This window comes from Ovis aries, chromosome 8, assembly GCF_016772045.2.
Source record: "Ovis aries strain OAR_USU_Benz2616 breed Rambouillet chromosome 8, ARS-UI_Ramb_v3.0, whole genome shotgun sequence".
NCBI lineage: Eukaryota > Metazoa > Chordata > Mammalia > Artiodactyla > Bovidae > Ovis > Ovis aries.
Genome location: NC_056061.1, coordinates 82,232,147 through 82,247,461, shown reverse-complemented (window position 1 = coordinate 82,247,461; position 15,315 = coordinate 82,232,147). Strand labels below are relative to the sequence as shown.

General features: G+C 42.8%; 1 protein-coding gene and 1 pseudogene across 2 annotated transcripts in view; one reads left to right on the top strand and one right to left on the bottom strand.

The window, feature by feature from the left end:
• Positions 1-15,315, bottom strand: part of SNX9 (sorting nexin 9) — a 97,193-nt gene that overhangs the window by 18,880 nt on the left and 62,998 nt on the right. For both annotated transcript variants that reach the window (XR_009601538.1, XM_015097503.4), the window contains exons 8-12: positions 13,212-13,337; positions 12,977-13,094; positions 6,458-6,588; positions 2,218-2,321; positions 864-967 (exon numbers count right to left, since the gene is read on the bottom strand). Coding sequence is in view for 1 of the 2 variants with exons in the window: in XM_015097503.4 (XP_014952989.2) it covers positions 864-967; positions 2,218-2,321; positions 6,458-6,588; positions 12,977-13,094; positions 13,212-13,337 (583 nt within the window). In the remaining variant the exon portion in view is untranslated. The remainder of the gene's footprint in view (positions 1-863; positions 968-2,217; positions 2,322-6,457; positions 6,589-12,976; positions 13,095-13,211; positions 13,338-15,315) is intronic.
• On the top strand, positions 8,406-8,948 carry LOC105609005 (stathmin-like; annotated as a pseudogene).

Here is a 15,315-nt window from a genome sequence, read left to right as displayed (position 1 = left end):
TTATTCCCTGTGACCAAAGGCCTGAAACAGATTGTTTTCTGATGTTGCATCTGTATAGGTCATGTTTTCAGGCTCAGTTCTATTTTCAGTATTTCTCTGCCATGGGAAAGGAGCCAGTGTTATTACTCCTGGTGTCTGCCCCTCGAGCATAAACAGCTGGTACATGACAACGGTTCCGTTGATATAAAATATCACGTCAATGGTGGAAGGCCATTGTAAGGCCTGTCTTTTCCTGCAAAGGGCCAGACAGGAAACATTTTAGGCTTTGTTGGGCTGCAGGTTTGTGCTGAAAGTACTCAACTTGGCCACCCTTCACACCACAGCAGCCAAGGCGTGACCCCCACAGCTGACACTGGACCGTGCTTCTCTCCTTGGCTGTTGGACGGCAGAGTGGCCAGGTCTGGGAGATACGGGAAGACAGCCCAGTGGACAGAGGGCAGGGAGGGCACAGCACAGTAGGCAGAGAGCAGAGCAGACGGTGGCACTTCTGCTTGGGGCTGCCCCAGGCCCTGGACTTTCTACCACCACCCGCCACCAGGCTTTCCTAAAATTAGAGCTTAGTCAAACACACAACTCACTAAAGGGATGACTATTAAAAGTAAGATCCTGAGATTAAAAATAACCATGGGCACTTTCTCTGCTGGCAGAAAGGATGACTCTTCCATAGATGACAAACCCCACATAACTGGCAATATTTAAGTGAACGTGATGCTTTTTTACAGGGGTTCTTGAACTGGCTTTGCTCAAGCCAGTTTTCTGTGCTGCAACAAGGGCTGGGAAGTGAGGCTCCTCAGAGCGTGCTCACTCAGCGTGTCTCTGCCTGTGGGGGCCTGGCTCCCAGGGGGACGCTGGGGAGCACTTACGTCCTGTGCACCGCTTCCAGTGCTCCTGCCCCACGTTTAGCAGCTCCTTCACGCCGTCATCCATGGCTTTGGTGAACTTGCCGACGGCATCACACTTCTGCTCTCTGCGGGGCAAAAACACGAGGAGGTTGTGTCCCTGACTTCACTACCCTACGTCCAGACAGTCTGAGGTGTAAGCGGAGAAAAGGTCCAGTGTGCTCAGGGGAGCTCACAACAAGCCTGACCACAGGTACTTGTGCACCTAGCAACTGCGCTGTAACTTAATTAGTCTTAAAACCCCGCTGGATTCAGGTTTTGAAAGAACTGCTTCAACATCTGCCACTTATATTTTAACTCTGCTTCCTTTTGCCCTCTAATTCCTTGTGAATTCTAACGAAAACTGTTCTGAAGTAAATAAAATCGTTTCTTGAATATCTCACTGAATGAAGTTCAATCACTGCAGGTACTGGTGACTCTATAGTATGGGTTGCTAATGGTAGTTGTTCACTCATTCCAACAAATACTGTAATGAATCAGAGAAAATAAACCTACGCACACAGCATCGAAGTGACACAGAAGATACCAGTTCCTTCAGGATTAAAAAGGTTTTCCTGACTTGAAAAAAATTATCACGATATACTTTCAAATGAAAGAGGAGGTTATAACTGAGACTGTATAATGTGAGGTCACTTTTGTTTACACAACCATTTTCCCTTCAGATACATGTGTACAGAGTAGGGTTTGGAAGAACACAGACCTAAGTCAACATATTAAAACTGATTTTCTCTCTGCGTAGTTAGAAGACTGTCTATATACTGGGTAAAACATAAGCAATGGTTATACATTAAGAAAAAAGGCTGCTTAAAACTATTACTATGAACACACACAAGATTTCTTATGAGTCTTTATACAGAAAAGGAACTACTCCAGACTTTCAACCAAGCCCACATTAAAAAGATGACAAGATTAAAAACAAGAGGTCAAAAAAACACTGGACAGACAGGCCTGAGATTGCTCTCTTCAAGGCTATGTTCAAAGAGATTTCTGGCCCGTGGACTGATCTGTGGGTGTCAGCTGGCTCGGTGCCACGCTGTGTCATCACGCTTTATTGTTAATAACTACTAACCACTGTGTCAACTATGAAATCACTGACTTCAAGGTAAAAAGGAAGCGGACTTTAACTGATGTTATGGTTAGAAAGACAGTGTTTCAAGTACAAGCGATGCTCTCCTTGACTTCTGACTACAAACCCCACTCATTTCACACCCTTTCATCTGATGATGTGAATTCCAGGTGTGGTCAGATGGGCCAAGGCCTGCGAGCAGAGGAGGCAGGCTTGGTTGGGGAAGCAGGGGAGGCTGGCAGGGTCTCTTACATTTCTATTAAGTCCAGGTCAGGTGCCTCTGGCTCCATGGTGGAGAATATCATAACTCCCACCAGCTCATCTTTCTCAGCCTTCCTCTTCCCGGTTTTCCATTCCTATAAAGAGGAACATTATGACGTTAAGGTGGGGAGTGGAGCCAAACAGCTCTTTCAAACTCCCATCCTAGCGTCGGCTCACTGACCGTCTTTATCCTTCTAACTTTCGGGGGGCAGTGCCCATGCCATCTCCATCTGCACCCCTGCATCTCCAACTCCATCCCGCACGTGAATAGTGTGAACGGTGCTGCTGTGCAAAACGGTCCTTAAGAGCCCAAATCCTTTTGGAGTGAGGTGAGCCAGGACTTCTCCTTTCCCGAAGCCCACCCACCCATATGAACACACCCTGGGAGCCTGACAAAGCGCCTCAAAATTGTAGGTTGTTCTCTTGAAAATATTAAAGCTTTTCTAAATATAAGATAGGAACCAATATTATAAAGTATTAAAAAGTTATTACAAGTTATATATATATACACACATACACACACGCAGAAAAGTGCTCGAAGCAAAAATACGCAGTACAACAAATTCTCAAACAATGAATTCCTGTGTAACTACTTCCAAGGGCAAGAGAGAGGAGGGAGCTGGACTTCCGGAAGCCCCCTTCTCGTCCCTTCCCCGTCACTACCCCTTCCCTCCCCTCCAGGGGTAACCATGACTCTTTTATGGTTTTCAGTTCCTCACGTCATACAGTTTCACCACTGAAGTCCCTACACCATGGTTTTGCTACGTCTGTGAACTAGCTAAGAACCCAACACTTGGCATTCTTTTGTGTCTGGCCTTAGTTGCTCAACCTATGCTGAGAAGTTACACGCACACTGTTGTTACAGCTGGAGTTCACCCATTTCATGGCTGTATAATATTCCTGGAGTGACTCTTGCCCAGTTTACCCCACTCTACTACAGGCAGCCATCAGCGGCCCTGGTGAGGTATGGATAAAGCTGCTGTGTACACACCTCCTGGTGCATGTGTGCACGCACTTCTGTAGGGATATAACCAGGCGTGGAAAGTTAGTCAAGTAGATAATGCCAAACTGTTTTCCAAACTGCTCTCACCAGCTTTCATACCCACCAGCAGTGTGTGAGTTTCAGAAGCTCCTTATCTCACCAAGAAGACACATGGTATCCTTGGTCTTTAATTTTAGCCTTCTGGTAAGTTTATTCGTTGTGGTTTTAATTTGCATTTCTTATTACTCCTAAGATTAAGTACTTTTCTTTACACTCACTGATGACTCAGATATTTTTTTTTGTGAGTTGTTGTTCAGTAGCTCAGTTGTGTCTAACTCTTCGTGACTCCATTGACTGCAGCATACCAGGCTTCCCTGTCCATCACCAACTCCCAGAGCTTGCTCAAACTCATGTCCATCAAGTTGGTGATACCATCCAACCATCTCATCCTATTCTTCCTTCTCCTCTTGCCCTCAACCTCTCCCAGCATCAGGGTCTTTTCCAATGAGTCGGCTCTTCACATCAGGTGGCCAAAGTATTGTAGTTTCAGCTTTAGCATCAGTCCTTCCAGTGAATATTCAGGGTTGATTTTCTTTAGGATTGACTGGTTTGACCTCCTTGCTGTCCAAGGGACTCTCGAGTCTTCTCCAGTTTGAAAGCATCAATTCTTCGGCATTCTGCCTTTCCTACTGTCCAGTTCTCACATCTATTCATGATTACTGGAAAGACTATAGTTTTGACTAGACAGACATTTGTAGGCCAAGTAATATCTCTGCTTTTTAATATGCTTCCTAGGTTTGTCGTAGCTTTTCTTCCAAGGAGCAAGCATCTTTTAATTTCATGGCTGCAGTCACCACCTGCGGTGATTTTGGAGCCCGAGAGTCTGTTTCCATTGTTTCTCCATCTGTCTGCCATGAAGTGATGAGACCAGATGCATCATCTAAGCCATGATCTTAGTTTTCTGAATGCTGAGTTTTAAGCCAGCTTTGTGAGGGACATTACCAAATCTCCCATTTGTCTACTGGTTTATCTTTCTTATCAATTTGTATGGGTTTTCCCATGTTCTAAAATCCAGCCCTTTGTTGGCTATACACATTCATATCTTCGACTTGTTTTTCCTTTGTAATGACTCTGATAAACCACAGTTCTTTTTTTAATGGTAGTCAAATTGGTCAGTCTCTTCCTGTATGTGTCTTATTTCAGAAATCCTTCCCTACCCTTAGGGGTATGAAGATTTTCTCCTGTGTTACCTTTTAGAACCGTTATTGTGTTGTCTTTCACATTTAAACTTGTAAACCATCAGAAATTAATTTTTTTTTAGACTCAATACAGTGGAAACTTTCAACTGGATAGAAGGAGAAAGAAAAATATTTTAATAAACCCCTATAGATCCAACTTCAAAAATTATCAACTTTTCACCAAACTTGTTTTATCTGGTCTCCTCCATCCTACTTTTATTTGTTTATTTTAATGGAAATCTCAGATATAATATCATTTCACCTATAAATACTTCACTATGTATCTTTAACAGATAAGGGCCATGTCTTAAAAACATTATCAACATACCAACATCAAACCTAACAAAATCAACAGCTTGTTGTAAGGCAGTGATCACGTTTATTTTTCCCAGAGACGCCATCCAACGGAGATGCCATCCAACGGAGATGCCATCCAACGGAGATGCCATCCAACGGAGATGCCATCCAACGGAGCACCACTGATAGAAAAGACTGCCCATCCCCCCCGTCCTCAGAACCATTCTTGTCATAAATCAAGGGCCCATTCTATTCTACTATCGGCTTTTAAAATATTTTAGCTTTACAATGAGTCTCAATATCCAGAAAAGTTTTCCTCCCATTTCATCTTCATTTTAAAAAGTATCTTGGCTATTCTTGGAGCTTACATTTTCTATGGAGGACATCTTTTCAGTTCTTCAACTCATAAAACATAGTGCTGGAACACTTACTGAGGTCTTCTTTTTATTTCTCTCAGCAGTGTTTCATGGATTTTAATGTAGATTTACATTTTTCTGTAGGTTCTTTTGGGTTTTCTATGTCCAACCATCTATATGAGCTACTGTTGCCCAGAGAATCACAATTTTTAATAATTTTTGAATTTTATACTGTCATTTAGCAGGTGAGGAAATTGTGGCCCAACGAAATTAATGTTTGGGTCAAGGTCATGGAGGTAGTCAGAAGCAGAGCCAAGACTAAAACCAAGGGCCCTGGCTCCAAGTTCTTTGTTGTTTCTCTTGTATCAAAAAAATTTAAAAAAAAAAAAAAGCCTATAATTTGTATAAAGCACAACCTTTAGAAATGCTTCCTGTTTTCTTGTTTGTTTTGGGGTTTTGGGGCCATGCCATGCAGCTGATGGTATGTCAGTTCCCCAACGAGGAATTGAACCCAGGCCCTTGGCAGTAAGAGCGTGGAATCTAACCACTGAACCGCCAGGGAATTCTCTAGAAATGTTGCCTCAACAGAATCCTAGACAGATCAAACAAGCCCTTGTTAAAGTTCTATGCACCAACAGCAGTAAGGCACCAACTTGGAGGGGATTCCACATAATTTTTTTAACTGCTATATATCACATTTTGACATGTAAGCATTCATTCTGAAATGCAAAAAGACTACAAATATTTAAATGGAATGATCTCTAACCTATAAATTACACTAAGCATGACCAAACAAATGACTGCAAGCAATGGAAGACTAAGGTGATACACAGCTATTTCCAAAGCAGACAACGACAGTGACATGACAAGCAGCCAATTCTTCTTGATTTTCAAATGAGAACAGTGACTGCAGACAGAATGACTGCCCACGGGGCAGAGGCAGACCTGGACAGACAACAACAGTTCTGGACAAACACGGTGGCTTTGAGAAAGCAGCTTCACTTCTGAATCTACTTTTCACTACACTATTTACACTGTAAGGTCAAGATATGATCCTAAGAAATCATTCACACTATTCCCCTCACCTCACGCTGAAAATACCCTACACAGCTCGGCATCTATCCTATATTCAACAGCACTGAGGAAAAAGCCCCACATCCTATCACATCCCTCACCCCGTCCTCACTGGGGCAACTGGTTCCTGGTTTGCAGAAAACCATTCTGACAAACTCCTTACTCACATGCTGTGACTACTTTACTATTACTTAGAAATAACCAACTAATCAACATGATTTAACTTCCTTGGTATGAACGTGACAATTCTCAATATCCTCTAAGATTATAATAAAATGTCCTACCTTCTCATCTCGGAAATTTAGAAACTGTTGGAAGACCTCACTCTCTGAGATTACCGGGTGACGGCACATCCTGGTCATCCAGGCCTGAAGCCGCTCCATGCGCATTTTGATAAACTCTTCTTCAAAGCGACCTGCAAGAGACACGCCAAGAGTGCTGTGTGACTCTGCCTGAGAGGAATCACCTCTTACCTGTTACCCAAGTGGAAAGGCTGTTCATACGGCTACCAGCAGAGAGTTACTCAGTAAAAGGTAAACCATGGTAATTTTTCAACAACCTAAAAACAAGCAACACAGTGGATGTTCAAAGGCCAAGAAGAAAGGTACTCCAAAAATCCGAAAGCAAATTTTATCTCAATATGAAAAACTTTCTCTTTCTTATAAACTAACATGCCAGTGCCTGTATGAACATATGAAGCCTTACAGGCAAGAAAGGGGTGATAATATGGAATAAGCAATTTAGAATTAAATTCAGTATTATGAAAAGTAACACAAACTAGTTTTTTTTTCCTGTTTTGCTTTTTCAACTACTTAAATGAAAAATAGAAAAAGCAATTTTTCCATGAATGCAATAATGAAAGCTGCTATCAAAGAACTTAAGGCCATCATAAAACAAGAGCTTAATGGGTGATATTTCTGTTTTAAAAGTAGAAAATCAGTTTAACAAACCTTACATAACAAACATCAAGTGGACACAGAATTTTTATAAGCCTAATAAAATCACTATCAGTTAAAAGGTTTCTGGAGATGGAAATTCTGGCTACGTGAGTCTGACAATAGCTAATCCTAGAAAGTGAAGAGGAACTAAAAAGCCTCTTGATGAAAGTGAAAGTAGAGAGTGAAAAAATTGGCTTAAAGGTCAACATTCAGAAAACTAAGATCATGGCATCTGGTCCCATCACTTCATGGGAAATAGATGGGGAAACAGTGTCAGAGGTTATTTTTTTGGGCTCCAAAATCACTGCAGATGGTGATTGCAGCCATGAAATTAAAAGACGCTTACTCCTTGGAAGAAAAGTTATGACCAACCTAGATAGCAATATTCAAAAGCAGGGACATCACTTTGCCAACAAAGGTCCATCTAGTCAAGGCTATGGTTTTTCCGGTGGTCATGTATGGATGTAAGAGTTGGACTGTGAAGAAATCTGAGAGCCGAAGAATCGATGCTTTTGAACTATGGTGTTGGAGAAGACTCTTGAGAGTCCCTTGGACTACAAGGAGATCCAAACAGTCCATCCTAAAGGAGATCAGCCCTGGGTGTTCTTTGGAAGGAATGATGCTAAAGCTGAAACTCCAGTACTTTGGCCACCTCATGCGAACAGCTGACTCATTGGAAAAGACTCTGATGCTGGTAGGGATTAGGGGCAGGAGGAGAAGGGGACGACCCAGGATGGATGGCTGGACGTGAGTTTGTGTGAACTCCGGGAGATGGTGATGAACAGGGAGGCCTGGTGTACTGTGATTCATGGGGTCACAAAGAGTCAGACATTACTGAGCAACTGAACTGAACTGAATCCTAGTCCTAAAAAGCAACTAGAAAGCCAAACAAAAGCCACAAAAACTAAGTGCTGTGGAAATCAACCAGAGGCACACAGCCTGTGAGAAGTGTTTATGCTCCCAACTGCTGACCTTCAGGCCAGAAGAGGGGATTCCTGGGTGCTCTGGCCTGGGACTGCACCCCATCTCTGTACTCCATTTTATTTCCTTTACCATAGAATCCACCCCATGAAAGTCTTACATATTAATCTATGAAAATATGTGCAGAATCCGTATGCTGAAACATATAAAACATGAAAATCAAATAAGACACATGTAAGTTCTTGCATTGGAACACTACACATTAAGATTTCAATTCTCCGAGGGTGGCCAGGCGGCTGGGACTGACTGAGCAGGGTTTTCCTTGCCAGCGAACCCTGTAGAGAAGCTGCCGGTCGGCTGTCTTCTCTTCACCATGGCTGCTTCTGATATCCAGGTGAAGGAGCTAGAGAACCGTGCCTCAGGCCAGCTTTTGAGCTGATTCTCAGCCTGTGACCAAAAGAATCTGTCCCAGGATATCCCCTTTCCCCTCCTAAGGGGAAGGATCTTTCCCTGGAGGAAATTCAGAAGAGATTAGAAGCTGCAGAAGAAAAATCCAAGTCCCATGAAGCTGAGGTGTTGAAGCAGCTCGCTGAGAAACGAAAGCACGAGAAAGAAGTGCTTCAAAAAGGGACAGAGGAGAACGACGTCAGGAAGATGGCGGAAGAGAAGCTGACCCGAAGGACGGAAGCCCCGAAGAGAACCGAGGTGCAAGTGGCTGCCAAACCGGAGCGTCTGCGAGAGGAGGACGAGCACACTGCGGAAGGACAAAGGACCCGAAGACCCTGCAGATGAGACAGAAGCCGACTCCTCTGTTCTGAGAACTGGCTTCCTCCCCCTCCCCTTCCTAAATACCCAAAGGCTGTCCTGGCCAGTGTCATTTTACTTTCGCCCTCCTGACAAATATTCTACAAGCTGACGTAGGGCTGTATAGGTAGATCCAGATGGATTGATGCTGTTTTAGCGGCTAACGCGGGGAGAACCGAAAAGCGCTTTGCTCTTTTTCTGAAGTGCTGAAGTCTTTCTAATGCAGCTATGTCTCTTGTTGCGTCTTTCCTACTTCAGTACACCTGGTGGGCTGCGTTAATGGCTAGTACTGTATTGGCTCCATGAAAACATTTCTGTGAAGAGTATGTAGTGGCTTCTTTCAAATTGTTAGATGCTGAATATCTGCTCACTTTTAAATCCCAATTCTGTCTGGATCTTACAGACGCTACTGTACTTGAATGGTTAATAAAACTGCACAGTGCTGTTGGTGGCAGTGGAAAAAAAAAGATTTCAGTTCTCCCAAAATTGGTCTACAGAATTAATGCAATTCCAATAAAAACCCTAGCATGATTGTTTATAGGTATCTGACTATAAAAGAATCATGCTGACTCTTAAAATTTACATGGAAAGGCAAAAGAAAAAGAATAGCTAAAAACAATTTTGAAACAGAACCAAGCTGGAGGATTTATATACCTGACTTCAAGACTTTCTATATTATAAGGCTACAATAACCAAGATGGTGTGGTATTGGCAAAAGGACAGACACATAAATCAATGGAACTGAATAGAGTCCAGAAATAAACCTGTGCAAATATGCTTAATTGATTTTTTGACAAAAATGCAAAGGAAACTCAACAGAGAAAGGATACTCTCTTCAATAGACAGTCCAAGAACCACTAGATGACCAGATTTATAACATAAACCTCCCCCACCTCACACTTTATACAAACCTTAACTCAAAATAAACCCTAGACCTAGATGTCAAACTGAAGACTACAAAACTAGACCCCCCTCCTGTATATTAAAACACTTCAAATTCCGCACGTACTAGGAGCAGAGACTAATAAGTACTGCAGAAACGTGGACACTGTGCAGACAATGACCCACCTCATGGACAGAAGAGACCCTGGAAGTCAGCACCGAACTAAGGGCTGTACTGAATTCCACGTTATGAGCAAGTCAACTACACAAGAGTTTATAACCTACTCATCGGTTGGAATTAATTAAATAGTCATTCTTATTTCTCCTAAAATTTTTTTCTGACACAGCTGGTCTATTTACAAACTGGGACTTCAGCTATTATCTTGTTCTTGTGAGGATATGCTTATCAGGTTCCAGAGAATTAAGAAAAAGGAGAGGAGGGATTTCCATCTGCCCATTTCCTATGACCCTGACCTAGGTTTTCATGAAGTATGTTAATATACCAGTTTGGCCCCCAGAAATAAAACCAGATTCATTCAATGTTATTCCATAAAGAATAAAATCCATAAACAAATTAGAAAAATCTCAGCTCTAAGCTTTCCATGGATGGATTATCGAGTGCACAGAAACGTCATGACGTCATCTACTTGGTATTCCTTTCTCTCCTCTCCAGGATTTAAGGGAAGGGCGATCATACAATAATGATGCTGTGGGCATCTCAGGCAGGACGCAGACGAGAGAAGGGGAAACAGAGCGGCTCTGTGCCTCCCGGTTTCCTCGGCACACGGCCCAGTCAGGGAATCAAAGCCCAACTTTCTTCGGACTGAGGGGCTGATGCTTCTGTGCTTTTCTCTGACATCCCCTGGCTTCAGGCCTGATTTTTTTTTTTTTAAAAAAGAACCTTACTATGGGAGAACCATGACTCCATGATGCTTTAGGATAGGCCATGGGTTATCTGATTCCAAATAAACAGTGTATTAAAACTGAAAAAAATAAGAGAAACCCCCCACAACTCTAAGATAGTTCATTAATCCATTTATTTCAACACCATGGAGAACATATTATACTAACCAAGTTGATAAAAGAGAGTTTAAAATTCAAACTTGAAACTGGAAAAAGGCAGAACCCAAGTTTTCATGGAAAGAAATCTAAATTTTTAGAAAGAGAGCTATGATTAAAACAATATGGACAGAAAGGAGGGACAGTGAGGATACACAGTGGGTGCAGGACGGGGCTGGGTGACACGTCTGAGTGGGAGGAAGGAGCCACGCACCCAACCTGCCACCTGGGCTCCTCGAGGGGCTGCCTGGGTGTTAGCCCTCGGACGGCAAGGCAAGCCCACTCCTCCATTCTGCTAGGACAATGTGAAAATTTTGAAAAGTTTTCCCCCCCAAATCAAAATCAAACAAATTTCTTTAAAAACGGTTTCCATCTCTTCAAAACATTTCAGAGAAGCATACACACTGCACAAAGCAAAGCACAAAACCACGCTTATCCCAAGGTCACTGGTTCTAGCTGAGGATTAGTTAGTCCACATCTCACAGCGTGAGCTCTGGAATCACATCACATCCCTTCTCAGCACTTCTGAGCGGTACCTGTGCATGTCTGAGCTGAGAGCACCCGTGTGTGAGGGGCCAGGGCACACATGATGCCTGGCACATTGGGACCAACCTCCCTGCCACCTGAGCGGGCTCTGCCCTGGGCTGGGGCAGCCCCCAGCCCCTCTCCTGTCTCTATCTCACTCCTGCTGAGTGGGGACCAAATCCTCTCCCGACTCCCAGGCCTCTGGAGCCCCCGTCCGTTCCTCCTGCACCATTCCAGCTCCCAGCTTTCAAGTCTTACTCTCATCTTTGATCCTTTTCTCTCTCTCTCTCTACTTAAGAGTTTCATGTATTGCAATATTTTCTAGCTAGACATGGAGACTCTAATCTCTATGTGAAGTTCAGCTTCTTTATAAACTTTTATTCCAAGACAAACACACTGACTCCTAAGTACTAACATTCCAGTTTCTAGATTAGGTGAAAGGGTTAAAAAAAAAAAATCACTGCTCGTTCTCAGATCAGACATAGGAAAAAACACTCTCCGACTGCACATTTACGAGGGACTCTGGTAGCACTGTGGATTATTTACTAGGAGATTACTTGGGGGTGGGGGTCGGGGGGGGGTGGAAATGACATTTAAATAAATAAGAAAAGGGAGAGGGTGATTATTAATGATAAATGAAAATATTTAAATATTTTCAAAATATTTAAAATAACTGAGTTGAAATAACTGAGTTGAAAACTTGGTAACTTTCTACATTAACACTTAGAAGCTCTGTGGCGTCTACATCTGGTGTTTACAGACTTGTGACGAAAATGACAGGGGGTTCCCAGGTAGTGTGGTGTTAAAAGAACCCATCCGGCAATGCAGGCGATGCAAGAGACATGGGTTTGATCCCTGGATTGGGAAGATCCCCTGGAGGAGGACATGGTAATCTGCTCCAGTATTCTTGCCTGGGAAATGCCATGGACAGAGAAGCCGGCAGGCTACAGTCCACGCGGTTCCAAGGAGTCCAACAGGACTGAGCACAGCACCACCAACGAAAATGACACAGCTGCAGCGTGTGATGCGTTTACATTATTTGGGTCATCCATTTTAATTTCCACCTTAGACTATTAGAAGTATTCCTGTTTTTCCCAGGTGTCATTTTTCACATATAAAAAAGGCATATATCTGCATATATTTCTCTCATAGGAAAGGGTTAGCAATAAAGACACTGGGACTGCAAAAGGTGTAGCAGCAAAGACACAGTGACTCCGTCAGAATCCAAGATGCCCACGTGCGCAGGGAGTCGGCAGAGAAGTTTATGAGACCCTTTGTTAGGTGTCTAGGCAACTTCCAAATATGTGAACTGTGTGTGTGTGTGTGTGTATCTATATATGTATTTATGGCTGCAGGCAGCTGCTGTGTGTGTGTGTGTATGTGTGTGTGTGTGTGTATCTATATATGTATTTATAGCTGCAGTTAGCTGCTGTGTTTATGTATATCTATATATGTATTTATGGCTGCAGTTAGCTGCTCTGTGTGTGTGTGTGTGTGTGTGTGTGTGTGTGTGTGTATCTATATGTATTTACGGCTGCAGTTAGCTGCTGGTTCCAGACCCCCACAGCTTGCTCCACTGGAGGCTAGAAAGCGCCACTCCTGATCCGTGTTGGGATACTCTAATTGGAACCTTTTCACTTGTTGCCTTGAGTTCTGTCACACACACCCACTCACCTGTGACTTGCTTATCTGGAAGAGACGGGATTGGAATGGCTGACCCAAACTTAACCAGTAGACGCTCATATAACCAGTCAAAGTGTTTATACCTGTGGTTTACTGATCGATTAGTGTTCTACAAGGGAAGGAAAGAGAAAAAAAGTTACCAATATCAACTATAGAAGATGAAGAAAAAAGCAAGCCATTCCTAGCGATGTAAGCACGGTTCTGTTTTGATAACTCGGATACTTACGGTAGGGGTTAACTGATACTCAATGTAGCTCTTCAGACCGTACATTTTGGAGCCTTTCCTGGGATCTGCTACCACACAGTCAAACGTAGAGGCAGGGTAAACCCACATCGGGCCATAATCTCCAACCTACACATTGCAGGGAGAGGTGGAAAATCAGTTAACATGATTGATATAAATCATCAAATGATTCTTTTTAAGGCTGGAAGTCCTTAGGAGAGTCATTCTTGCTCTTCTTTGAGAAATTATCTACATAAATGCTCTCTGTTCTTACTAAGGTTCTATTTGAAAAACACACTTAATCGAGAGGCCATTCTGCTCCCATGTGGGCATCTTAGGCCACAGAGAGGGGCTGAGCTGCCTTTCCTGGAGAGGATGCTGGGCAGGACACAATCTCTCTCCAGTCCAGCTGTCCCAGTTTTATGTAATGAAGGGCTAGCTTTTAAAAATTTCAGATCTACTGCAGACTAATAGCTCTGTGAAAAATAAAAGGACACACTTGGCTGTCTCAGCAATGCCAAACTGGCATCAAACTTCCTCAACACTTACTCTCATCTTCTGTATGCCCTAATTCTTTTTCAAGGTGAAAGGAGGAAAAAGTGAGGTGAGGTATGAAAGTTCAGAGGCTACTAGGTCAGGACGGTGACTGGAGCCTAGAGAGCTTTAATAAGGGACTAAAGGTCTCTGACAACAAGTGCTTAATATTATGATTCTCCAAGAGGGACCCAGATCCAGAAAACCCTCCTGAAGCTGCAGGGCAGAAGACTTTGACAGGAGCTTTGGGGAACTTCCCTCAGTGACGGGGCCCAAGAGAGGAGACTCTGACCAACCAGGGCCCAACATCCATGAGGTCATTTACTCTACTAGTGGGTAGGGATGCTACACCTTAAAACCAAAGGACCAGGTCTCTGCTTTTTCTTGGTTTTCTGAAGCCTCTATGGCTTTCCTCACTTCCTTTTCCACACAAGAAGCCCACACAGGCAGGCCTGCCTAAAATTCGTGGGACAACTCAAATGCCGGGGTCCTTTGGCTCTGTTCCAACACTCTCACGCTTATGACAAAGTCCCACGCTTATGAGAATCTGAGGGGCAGGGGGGCCATGGGCTCTTGACTCTGTGGAGTTTTAAATTTAATGAAAAGAACAGGATACATGTTAAGTATTTACAAAAACACCTGAAGAAAAAAGCAATCTTTAACCTAACCATTCAGAAGACCCCAAGTCTGCTTTCAGGGAAGAAGGATTAAAGGGCTCTTGTCCCAGCCCTTTTCTCTGGAGTTTTCCAGGATTTCAAGCATTCCCAAGAAGTAGGAACAAGCAATATGCAAACACAATGTCTTTTCTTGCAATATCATTGAGCTTCCTAGGACCCAAAGAGTACAGAATAAGACTAGACTATTTCCTCCTTATTTGAGTCCACGGTGACTACACTCAAAGCCTCTTGCCCTTCTGCCCTGCTCACAACTTACAGGTACATGACTAAATCAGCAGGGTCAGAAGACAGCTATTTTTTTTCTAAAATTTTATCTGGAGATATACAGCTAGGTAACACTTAGAAAATCTATCCACAGTCAACATGTGGGTGAAACCATGGAGCCTGTGTCATCTGATGAGCAAGCCGTTCAAAGATGGATGTTCTGAATGATGTCACTAACTGCCAGCTTTCATTTGCTAGGTCCTTACCACGAACTGGACAACTGATTTAACGAAAGAAAACTATTACCAACACAGAGGAAAAGGGAACTTATTCTGATAACATGGGTGTACTCTGCCAAGGTAGAAACCTAAGTATCTGAATTGCGTTTAGTAGCTAAATATGTTTGGCTAGTAGAAAAACAACATGTAAGAGGTAACTTCAAGACACTTCAGAAAAAGAAATACTATGGTCATATGTTCAAGTACTGGTAGTCTGAAAAGGTAAAAATAAAGAATGCCTAGACAATAATGGGCATTAATTTATGCTATTTTTTATACTCTTAATATATTGTCAGTTACTTACCTGAAGCATTAAATGTGTTTAAGAATACTTTCTAAATGACTAATAACCTTTTTTAAGATACTATACAAGAGCTTAATTAGAAACAAAGCAAAAAATAAAAAATAAACACA